Source organism: Choloepus didactylus, chromosome 18, assembly GCF_015220235.1.
Source record: "Choloepus didactylus isolate mChoDid1 chromosome 18, mChoDid1.pri, whole genome shotgun sequence".
Classification (NCBI taxonomy): Eukaryota; Metazoa; Chordata; class Mammalia; order Pilosa; family Megalonychidae; genus Choloepus; species Choloepus didactylus.
Genome location: NC_051324.1, coordinates 74,057,725 through 74,069,856, shown reverse-complemented (window position 1 = coordinate 74,069,856; position 12,132 = coordinate 74,057,725). Strand labels below are relative to the sequence as shown.

The window sequence follows — 12,132 nt, the reverse complement described above, 5'->3', positions numbered from 1 at the left end:
CCCCCCTTTCCTCAGCACCCCAGGACTTCAAGTGAGGAAGGGCTAGAAGCACTTTAGGGTCTCAGGAAACGCCTTGCCACCTAATTGCACATTTCTCCTGCCCTGCGTTGTGGACCCTGTCCCTTCAGGGTGTCAGAGAGCACACAGATCTGCAGGAGCAAATGATTGAGCAAATGATTTCAGATAATTACATGAAGCTAAACAGACCTGACTTGCAAAAAAGCATATAAAGTCTAAATGTTAAAAAAAGCAGGATGCAAACATGAATACACAATATGATAATCACTTAATGACAATAAATCGTAGGAAAAAAAGAACAGATGGAAAGAAAACAAAGTCTTAAGACACCGAGGTCTTTTATTTCCCATTTTCTTAGAAAAACAGGCTGGTTATATTACTAACTGAAAAAGAGAGCTGGGGAAATAACTGAAACTCTTGAACTACAACCCAGTAGCCTTGATTTTTGAGGATGATTGCCTAACTATGTAGCTTACACAGTATGACTGTGAAAACCTTGTGGCTCACACTCCCTTTATCCAGTGTATGGACAGATGTGTAGAAAAATGGGAACAAAAATTAAATGAATAATAGGGGGGATGAGAAATGGGATGTTTTGCATGTTCTTTTTTATTTTTATTTTTATTCTTATTTTTATTTTTGGAGGGAGTAAGGAAAATAATCAAAAATTGATTGTGGTGATGAATGCACAACTATATGATGGTAATGTGAACAACGGATTGTACACTGTTAATGACTGTGGGGTATATGAATATATCTCAAACTGAATTGAAAACACACACACACACACACAAAAAGAAAACTGGGATACATATTGATTTATGGCTGCCAATCAAATAAGGATAACTGGGAAGAAATCTGGTACTATACTTGAGAAAGAGATGACATTTTGCTTCTCTACTTACTTGTTCTGATTAGTTTCCAGGAGGGACAACAGCATTTTAAATATCTTCTCAAAATCCTAGAGTGGCAAAGAAAAGAAAATTAGGAAGGTAAGATTTAATTGTGATGCCGCTGAAAATATCCAAGAGAAATAAGGTGCAATATGATTTCTTTTTCTTTCTATAAACGAGTTTTAAAGTGCTAAAAGTACTAATCTTACTGTGTTCTGAAATAAAATTCAGGATTTAAAATTATGCCATTTTCTCACCCATGACATGTAAAGGGAAAAAGAGCCATACGAAGTGCATCCGCTCTCACAGCAAGTTGCTGGATTGAGCTCGATGTATCGACTAGGAAAAAACTCAAGTAAACCAATCCTCCAGCCCTAAAAGATGGTGCCCATCCACCCCGGTCCTCTCCTAAGTGATTCACCCTGCCCGCGTCTCAGAAAAGACAAATCCCAAATTCTCAGTGCTTTGTTTCCAATCTGCTTTTGCCAAGCAAGGACTCAAGAGCCTATTCTGGATGACAAACCTCAGAATCCAAGGCAGAGATTCTCTGAAGTCCTTCAACCCGGTAGTAAATCCCCAGAAAACAGTCCAGGACGTGGGCGGGAAAATCGATCAAGCGGTCGCTGAAGGAGTCCATGTAGCGACACAAGCTGCTCAGGGGCAGCAGGCTGAACCAGGACTTGAAGAGATGGGCATCGACTTTCAGCAAATCCTTCTTTTTCAGAAGCTGAGGCAACAGTTTCCTGTAAAAGAGAAAGCAGGGGCCGAAAAAAGGGCCACAATGAGATCAGCGAAATAGACTGTTAGGATAAAGTAAAATGTTAGAGGGGATCTAGAAAGTTCAAATGTTAAGACTGATTTAAATGCTAAGTGGGAAACAAAAAGTAAATCAAATGAAACATTCTGATGAGTGAGCGAGAGGCCTGGATCCAACAATCCAAATGGGCAGAGGTCTTTAAGTTATGCTGATTCTGTGGACACTGCACTAGAGACCCAAAATGATAACAACTGGAAAATACATAAAGCAGGGATCCACTGACGTGACAGAGGCCCCAAAAAGCAAATCGAGAAAAAGTCCACCACACTCTAAAGACTAAAGGCCAATGTGGCCTGCGAGACAGCCTCTTGGGGACAATGTTCAAGTCTGTCATTGCCCATCGTTAACAGCTAAATTTCTTCTATACAAGCTACACATCACTGAAGGGTAGTTAAAATAGACATAATTATATAAACGCTTTTAATTTGGCTTTAATTTCAGGAGGTTCTGATAATAGTGGAAAAACAGTAATTTAGCTCACCATTTTACTCCCTAAAAATCTATGGGCTGGATCTTACTGGATGAATGGAGGATATTGGGGCTAAATGGAACTTGGAATGTTTTCCTCAACAAAAGGCCAAGGAAACAGGGCTTGTTATCTCTGTTTGGAAATGAACAGTGGTACTGAATTTTTTATATTTAATTTTGATTTACTTTTTTCTTTTATGGGCTGTGCTTTCTGTGTCTTCTCTAAGAAATCTCTACTTACACCAAAAGGGGGTTATGGAGGGATTTTCCGGATATCTGCTCCCCATTGTGTCTGATAAGAGGGTAACCCCTGCTGTCCCCCACAGGCAATGTGTCTTTTTTTTTCCTCTAGCTGCTTTCAAGATTTTCTCTTGTCCCTGGTTTTCAGCAGATTATGACTCTATGTAAGTGTGGTTTTCTTTGTCCTGGGTGATATTCACTGAGCCTCAGGGGTGGCGTCTCACCAACTTGGGAAAACCGTCAGCCACTGTCTCTCCAAACATTTCTTCTGTCCCTTTCATCCTTTTCTCCTTCTCTCCCTTCGCTCACATGTGTCAGACTGCCTGACGGTGACCCACAGATCTCAAATGCTCCTTTCCGCTGCTTCTCCATGTGTCCTCTTTGTGTTTCAGTTTGAGCACTTCTATTGATTCAGGTTCCCTGATTCTTTCCTCCACCATGTTCAGTCTGCTAACAAGCCCTTTGAAAATACTCTTCATCTCTGATGTCATAATTTTCATTTTCAGCATTTCCACCCAACTTTTTTTTTTGGTTTCCCTCTCTCTGCTGAAAGTCCATTATCTGTTCATGCATATGGTGTACTTCTGCCACTAGTTCCTTTAAACTACCACAATTACATTTAAAACCATGCTTGACAAATTCCAACATCCATCCCTCTGACTCTCTCGATTTTTTCTCCCCTGAGCACCTACCGCCTCGTCTTTCGGGCTGCGAGTGGAGGCTGGAATTTCTAACTGAGATGAATGCAGCTTTGCTGCAGCTTTAGTGAGAATCAGCTCACCAAAGGCTTCAACTCTTCTGAAGGCAGGACCCTGACATTCCCTTTAGCAGACGTTAGGGTTAGGGTTAGGGTTAGGGGTTAGCCTCCCTTTTCCGCCCCACCCACCTCTGGCAGGCTCTGAGCCTCTGGCCTCGGGAGAGCAGGTCCCAGCTGCGTGGCCACTCGGCACCCCCAAGGCCCAGAGCGCCAGGATGCTTCTCTTTGCCCCCTGCCCTGACTTAGTCCTTCCCTAAATGCTCCTTACGAATGGATACGTATTGCCTGTCTCCCCCCCTGGAACGCAAGCTCCGAGAGGTCAGGGATTGTTTGCTTTGGTCACTGCTGTGTCTGGGGGACCTTACAGAAGGTGCTTGGTAAGTGTTTCTCAAATGAGTGAATGAATACGCTTTGGTTCATTAATAAGAAAAAGACCATTCCAAAGCCAAAATAGGTTAACAGCCTATTTTGCTTAAAAGGGTTAAATGGTGGTCTTTATTTCTGTTCTATTTACTAATCTAGGATTCTGTGTTTTATAGCAATTACATTTAAAGGGAAAGATGCTCTCACTTCAACTTCTAGGGAATCTGGTCTCCCACCACCTGGTGGCAATTAGGAAAACCATTAGGGAAGAAGGACTATTTGGCCTAAAATACATTTTGTTCTAAGTTGGTGAAAGATTCTAGATCTGTAACAGTAATTTCGCAGAAGCTGAAGACACTGGGACACGCTGATGTGCAACCTCGTTGGCCATGGACACACAACAGGGCTTGATAAATAGAAACAACAATGCAAGTCTGAATGAGGTATGTCTGACCTGCACCGAGTGGATTTCATTATATGCTGATCTTTTGAGGGGTGTCCCTCAATCATCTCTCAGATCAAAGGGAGGAGCCTCAAATCCCAGCCCTTACAAAGGCTCGTTTTTCTCAGCATCCTCAGACCTATTAGCCTGAAATGCCTCAACCAGCAATTACATGTGAAATTCGAAATATGATAAAATGTCAGAGTGAGAAAAATCTAAATGAATAGATGCATGCATAACCAATTAAATACTAAATTGAACTCCAAACACCTGGGTATCTGTGTTTCCCCAAAGAAACACTTATACCTGGGTCAGAGGTCAGGCTGATACAGTCTGCTATCATTTCTATACCATAAACTGGCATCATGTGTAAAAGACTTGCAGGGTGCACACCCTTTGACAAAGCAGCACCATTTTTAGGAATTTATTTTATGGAAATAATTGGACAGGAAAATATAGCAAGGATGGGCATCCAAGTACGCTCACAAAATGAAAAGGTGGAAACAATCCAAATGCCCAATACTAGAGAACTGGCTAGATAAAAACTTAGCAATCCTTTAGATGGAACACTAAGCAGCCACCATCATCATAATGTAAATAGAATTTTCTGGCATAAAAAGCTGTCCAGAACAGAGCAGGTTGCAAAACAGAATAAATAATCTGTTATTTGATTTTGTTTTGTTTTGCTTTTGTGGGGGGTTTGTTTTTGAAGCACATAAAGCACCCACATACCCCCATTCGGACAAAAGCCGGGAAAGATGCAAGTCAAAACATGCACGACAATGAAGACTTCTAGAACTGCAGGTCCACTGTGCATTCTTCTTTATATTCTTGGTATGTTTTAAATTTTTAAGGAAATACATGTTCGTTACTTCTATGATCAGAAGCAGGAACAAATATACCATAAAGACACCCCCCACCCCACCCCAACCCCCACCCATGGACCTTGGCCGCACACTTTTCGAATCATTCTGCCTGGAGTCCCGTAACTAAGCACAGCTCCACCACTTACTGATCCGATGATTTTTCCCAAAACTGGGAGAAGGAGATTCCTTCGAGGGCTGCCCAGGTGTCCTGGGGCTGAATCCGGAAGTCCCTTCCCAGCGGGGACAGGTCCATGAAATAGTGCAGCACGGGGAGGGTGTAGACCCAGCCGTCAACCCCTTTGTGGATACACGTCCGGCACAGGTTCACCAGATGCATCCGCCAGCTGCAGCGGGCAGGAAGAAGCAAGGTGGGCGGGACGGCCAGGGGCTCCCTCCGCCTGGCATTTGGCGGGGGGGGGGGGGCCTCGTATTCACTTTACTTGCCACCCTGTGTCCTCTTTTCAAAACGTACAATGGCTAGCTGGGCGTTCTAAATTTGTAAAATTATCAGGCAGATGTCCCAATAAGACCTGCTGCTCAGGGCAGGCTACATAATGCTATTGTCAAGATCAGATCAAACACGGCTGCAGAAGACACCATTAAAATATCCTGCAATCCTCGGAGCCCAGAGAGGGTTGGGTTTGTGTACCCTGCCAGGCACAGTGGACAGGCCCTCGCCTTGCTCACGTCTGAACACATGTGGCCCAGCAGCCACACCCTGGGTCTCTTCAACTAACCACAGAGGCAGAGGTTGTGGGGAGAACATCTACGTTACCTCTGCAAGAATCTTCCCGTGGGACTACCACAGATAATCACAGTGTCACAAGCCCGCCCCCCAAAAAACACACAGCACGCAGTCGGTGCATGACACTTGATAAAGGTTAAAGAAAAGAGGCTATTCGATAGCACATACAAGACAACAAAATTTATAAATGCTCTAGCTATGCTGGGGAAAAGGCCAGCAGTGAGCAACAGAATTACAGGTGATTTTTATTTCTCCCCTGTGCATTTTAGACCATCCTGTGACATGCACTCGTTTTTGCAGTCAGATAAAAATCGTTACAAATGGCTATAAACCTTCTGACAAAAAAAAAACACCTTTGACCAAAACAAGACAAAACGAAACCTACCTCAGCGCCGTCTGCTTGACGTCGGCCACGTCTGCCTGAAGGGCGGCCGCCGAGGTGGCGTCCGAGCAGAGGAGGTGGCACAGTGAAGACAGGGCACTCTTGGATAAGGGAATATCACATTCCTCCACGGAGAAAAGGACAACGAGGCCCATTCTCAACTTCCTCCTCACCGGCCAGTCTTCTGGCGGAGAACCCTGACCGCCGCTCTGCAGGAACGGTGCCATCTGCTTTTCCAGATACTTCCACAGGTCCTTCTTCACCTGAAGACACAAGCACCGCGGAGGTGAATGGTCAGAGGGGCCTGAGCTGCCCTCCTGCAGGGTCAGCCGGGCAGGGGACAAGGGCTCTGAGGAGGGGCTCTCCAGCCCCCTGCCTCCCACCCTGAGCAACCGCTCAGCCCGAGCCCACCCAGCCCCTGACCGAGCCCAGCTGCCCTGGGGCCCCTGGGATCGCGGAGGGAGGGGGCAGGCAAGGATGGGGCAGGGGGTCTCTCAGGTCGGGGCCCTTGATGCATGGGAGGGTTCAACTGTCTTCCCAGAAGCAGCTCCCCAGTCTGTCTCAAAAGCAACCCGGGCCATACCACTGTGGGATTGGAGGTGCAGGACACGGGGTCCCGGCCGTCCCTCCCACTCTCCTACCTGGGGTTGGGGCTCAGGTGTGCAACCAGGAGACAGAAGAAGATGGGGAAGGCAGAGAATTCCCAAGAGAAGCAGTAGGAGGAAAGGGACGGAAAGGTCTCCCTGCCCGCCCAGCGCCCGCACCAGCCCCCCTGGGCGGAGGGGCCATCGGTCACCAGTGGCTTGGGTGACGCCGACTGCCCCAGGGTGGACAGGAAAGCGAAGGCTCGTACCATGCTCTCTTCATACTGCAACACGCTCCACGGCCGTGGGCCTCCCTCATAAATCATAGGCACCCGGGTGACGGAGTAAAACTGCTTAAACTGCGTGAAAAAGCTCTTTAAATTGATGGCATTCCAAGTCTGGAGGATGCTGAAGATGCTGTCCAGCATCACGGTTGCAGCCGTCTGTTTCCCTTTCAACAGGTCTTTCCTTAGGCCCGAAGTGAAATAATCCATGAATCTCTCAACCTTGCCAGGGGGCCTCATGCAAATGATATCATCATACTGATGCCAGTCTAGGGGAGAAAAGAAAGAAAAATACCATCCTTCAGATCATCAAAACCTGTTTGATTTAGACACTCTACCCAAGAAGGTTCATCTCGATGGGCAGAAACCCAAGAGGAGTGGGCAAGAGGAAGGGAAGGAGAGTGGAAGGCCAAAGAACTTGGTAAACTGAGGACAGTCAGAATTCGCTCCCCAGCCCCCACCTCGGATAAGCCGCATCCAGTGCATGGACCCCGGTGAGGAGCCACAGCGGGAGGGAGCAGCAGGGTCTGCGGGAACAGCCCACAGCGATGAGAGTAAAACGCGAGGCCACAAACCCCAGGGAACACGTTGAACTAAGCAAACGTGGTAAACGAGTTCCTTAAAAAAAGGAGGTTAAAATGCTAACCTGAGAAAAGGTACTAGGACTCATTTATCCTCCTGCCCAAAACAACTTTGAAAAAAAATGGACAAAGCAAATAAAACAACTGTCTTCAAGATGTCAAACACCAGGCAACGAAGGGCTCCAACTGCCGACAGACAGACAGCAAATGAGCTGAGCCACAACTGCCCAAATTGCTTCCTTGAGAGAATTTAGAGGCCGCTGCCCAGGGAGGGGGAGCTGAGGTGGAGCCTGGGGCTCCCCGAGTTGAGGAGGTGGAGCTGAGAGTCTGGGGAGACTGAGACCATTAGCGTTCACAGGGCAGAGAACCAAAAAGAAAAGAGCTGCACTGAGAGAGAATCCAGAGGGTCCCCTCAAGTACTGACAGGCACCTGGAGGTGAGGCCAGGGAAAGACTGACCCAAAAAGATGAGAGGAGACAGTGCCAGGTGCTCACACTTGGCTGAAAATAGTACCAGTTCCCACTGGCCAGACTGGGAGACTCCATAATTCATGGGGCAACAGGTGGCGGGCTTGGAAGAGACTTGGTCTAGCAGTGAGGACCAATTCACTAAAGGCTGCTCTGTCACCACTCAAAAACTCTTAAAAGCAAGACCAAAAGGATCAAATGGAATCCAGGTAAGTTAACTGCATTCCAGAACAAAGATCAAGAATATTTATAGGAATTCAAAAATAGTCAGCACACAAGGTAAAATTCACAATGTCTAGCATTTATTAAAAAATTACCAGGCACACAGAGAAACAGGAAACCAGGACACAAAATGAGGAGACATCAACTGAAGCCAAACCAGAACGGACACAGATGTTAGCATGAGCAGGCAAAGACATTAAGACAGTTACTATAATTGTATTTTATACTTTGAAAAAGCTACAGGAAAGATTGAACATATTCTGTAGAGATATGGAAGATATTTTTAAAAGACCCAAAGAAGACTTTTGGAGATGAAACGACAAAGTATGAGACGAAAAATACACTGGATGATATAAATGGCAAATTAGACATGATAGAAAAAACAATTAGTGAACTTGGAAGACCTAGCAGTAGAAACTACCCAAAAGTAATCACAGAGAGAAACGGGGTGAAAAAAATTAAAGCGCATCAGTTAACTTTGGAACAACTTCAAGTGTCCTTATATATGTGCGTTGGAATCCCGAAGGGGGAGGGGGAGAAAAATATTTGAATAGTGGCCAAAAAAATTTCCAAGTTGGATGAAAATTATTTAAACCCACAGATCCAAGAAGCTCAAAAAACCCACAGGCACAAGATACACGAAGAAAATGACACCACAGCACATAATACAATGGCTCAAAATCAGTGACAGACAATTCCACATCTGTAGTTGGAGATTTTAATATCCCCTCTCAATAACTGATAGAACAGGTAGACAAAAAATCAACAGGGATACAGCAGACTTGGGCAATAGTATCAATCAATTTTGTTCCAGACTATCTTTTTAAGGATGTTTATAAAATGAACTGCCTCGGAAGACAGAGAGAAGGCCTCCTTCTGGAACAAAAGGCAAGCGTGCTCACAGCTAGTATAATGAAGACGATGTCTCCTCCAGAGCAAAGGGCAGGCATATTTACCGTCCATTAGAAAATTTCCGGGTTCCCTAAGCTCAGGATTCCTCTCGTATAACGTACCCACCCCTCGTATATCCAGGTGTCATCTGGCACTCTTCACAGTATCCTGTGGGAAACGCGGCCTCGGGGAACAAAGAAAAGTGCTAATATTCTGACTACTGCTAATTCTGCCTGTCATAAAACTTTCTTCATCTCGGACCCAGGAATCTCATCTTCTACCAGCACCCGTGAAACTGGCAGGCTAATCTGTTACTTTGCCAAGTAGGATCAAATCTCAGCTCCGTCACAGTCCTTCCTAGTTTTGCCAACAAGGAGGAGATGTTGAAAGAGACATGGCTTTCTGGAAGAGGAAGAAGGAAGACCTCACAGCCTGGTTAAATGGATCTGAGGGAAGTCCATGGAAATCAATAGCAAATGTGATGACCAAGCTGCACAGCCAACCGGGCAATAAATGGTCCTCCAGCTTACTGCCTATTAATGACAAAAGAATTGGGTTACAGGCCAAATCCCAGGAAACAGAGGCAAAGATGGACACCTTGGTTGTTGGTGAGACTCTTCTGCGCACGGGGAGTTTTTTGCCCATCGGTGACTGGTCTCGGGGCCACCCCACCGGGACAGCCAGTGTGAAGATCCATCCTGAGTGCGCAGAAGGTCCCACCCCCTTCCAGACAACACTAACAGAAACGCACATTTATGCTGAGTGGGAAGGGGGAAATTCACATCCACTTGGAAAGAGACCAAGCAGACCAAAGTCCACCCAGCCGGCGGCTCACCTCCTGAGCCCAGGAGGGAAGATTTTATGTGCAAACAGCGGTTCATATGCTCGTCTTTCTTCTGTTGATGCTGGTAGATGAATTCATACTCTACGTGGCCGTTGTCACGGATGATGACGTATTTGTAAGGAATGGGTTTGTCCAGGTTCTTCTTGGAAATGATGACGTTACCTTCGACGAGCAACCCGACATCATGTAAATCTCTACAAATGAACAGGTTGTCAGCTGATTATCTGAAAATTCTACCTGGGAAATTTTTGTTCCTCTCAAACACAGTGCAGAGTGCAGACCCAAAGCTTCTAGAACAAGCCATGGTTTCCAGACAGAACTGAGGAAAAAAGGTGCCATGGCGTAATATGCCAAAGAAATGCATCAGAGGGAATATTTGCTCAAGATATTCATTTTCCAGAAGTCTAAGGATGTGACCAACTGACTTGATAAAAACAATTATTTAAACACATTTCCGGAACTGAACATTATAAACATTTCCCTGGAAGACTACTAACGAGCCCTCAGACATGCTTACTTGGTGCAGTAAATCTCACAAACATTATGGCTCCATTCTGGCCTTCCAAATTGTTCTCCTCCCCTGATAAATATTTTATGTTGGTTTGCGTTGAATGAGAAATGAGGAGAGATGATGGCATGGAAGTAAACCATGACTCCTTCACCAGGACTCAGTGTGCTAGGGTGAAGCCAAAGAGAGAAACACTGATTATATTTAAATTTACCTACCTTAGGTGCATGTACTCACAAACACACACCCACACTCATGCAGACACAGGCACACATGCTGATACATGCACACAAACTCATGCACACACACATACACATGCATGCATGCATACATACGCACATACACATGCACACACGCACTCACACACATGCAGACACATGCACACACATGGATGCACACACCAGACACGCACACACATATACACACATGCATACACACACGCACACGCGTACACACACATGCATACATGCACTCATACACGTGCAGACACATGCACACCCGTGGACACACACACCAGACACGTACACACAATGCATACACACGCACACACATGCACTCATACACATGCAGACACATTCACACCCATGGACACACACACCAGACACGTGCACACAATGCATATACACGGGCACACACTTAATACACACATGCACACGCGCACACACATACACAGACATGCACAATGCACTCATACACGTGCAGATACACGCACACCTGTGGATGCACACACCAGACACGCACACACAATACACAGACACATGCACACACGCATACACATGGTCTTTGTTCTTGATTGTGCACGAGCACAGTCCTAGCAAGACAGCCGCAGCACCCACAAATTGTACATACTGCCCCCGGCATGCATCCCCCCCTGCCGTCCCTCTAAAGTCGAGGAAGCAAGTACACCCCTGATGGTGGGGGACAGGCTATGCCCATCTGGAAAGGCCTCGGGCAGTGGCGGGAGGGACTGGTCAGGAGGTGGGCTGTGGCAGCCTCTCTCCGGTGCTCCGGAAGGCCACGTTGGCCCAGGCCCAGGGACTAAGTGATGGAGCAATGAAACCAAACAGAGCCAGGACACGCGCCTCTTCCCACCCTCCTGAGTGCCTCCCGCCCTCCCCCAGAGCTGAGCTAGCCTAAAGAGTCCACCTGAAGTGGCAGCCTGGAGGTCAGGGCTGGGTGGGCTCACGGGACCCCTTGTCTCCTGCCTCCTGGGCCGGGGCAGAGCCCGCCTACCTCCTCGTCACCTCCTGCACCCCGGCCGCCCTGCTCCTCTGCGCCTTGGTGGTTTTCACAGCTGAAGCGTAACTCTTGTTGTCCGCCTCTGCCTTCTTCGGGTCCTCTGGCTCGGCTTTCTCCTTTTCACTTGCTTTCTCTACAGTAATGGCCGTTTTGTCCTTGGTCTCTCCTTCCTGGAACAAGGAACGGCACCCTGATATTTAAGGCCAGCGTCTACGCTCACACCCCGCTGCCCCCCAGTCACTGCTTCTCCCGGTGGCCGGCGCTGTCACATCCTTCCCTGCTCAGGCCCCCCAGTGCCTTCCAGCCCCTCAGCACAGCCTCTCCTCCCCTCACTCGCTCCTGGGGGCACGGGCCTCCCTGCTGTGCCCCCAACAGCCATACCACCTCAGGCCTCTGCCCTGCTGCTCCCTTGGCTGGGCCATGTCCCCAGATAGCTGGGGGCCGCTCCTCACCCCTCAGGGGTCTGCTCCAGCAGCAGCCCCTGCAGGCCTCCCCCACCACTCCGGCTAAAGGAGGTGCAT

General features: G+C 47.2%; 1 protein-coding gene across 3 annotated transcripts in view; it reads right to left on the bottom strand.

Moving 5' to 3' along the window:
* The window catches only part of RNF213 (ring finger protein 213), a 100,078-nt gene that overhangs the window by 74,559 nt on the left and 13,387 nt on the right, over positions 1-12,132 (bottom strand). For all 3 annotated transcript variants that reach the window (XR_005212659.1, XM_037808886.1, XM_037808887.1), the window contains 8 exons: positions 11,606-11,781; positions 10,382-10,540; positions 9,856-10,058; positions 6,845-7,128; positions 5,995-6,254; positions 5,011-5,208; positions 1,435-1,654; positions 924-979 (listed from right to left, as the gene is read on the bottom strand). Coding sequence is in view for 2 of the 3 variants with exons in the window: in XM_037808886.1 (XP_037664814.1) it covers positions 924-979; positions 1,435-1,654; positions 5,011-5,208; positions 5,995-6,254; positions 6,845-7,128; positions 9,856-10,058; positions 10,382-10,540; positions 11,606-11,781 (1,556 nt within the window). In the remaining variant the exon portion in view is untranslated. The remainder of the gene's footprint in view (positions 1-923; positions 980-1,434; positions 1,655-5,010; positions 5,209-5,994; positions 6,255-6,844; positions 7,129-9,855; positions 10,059-10,381; positions 10,541-11,605; positions 11,782-12,132) is intronic.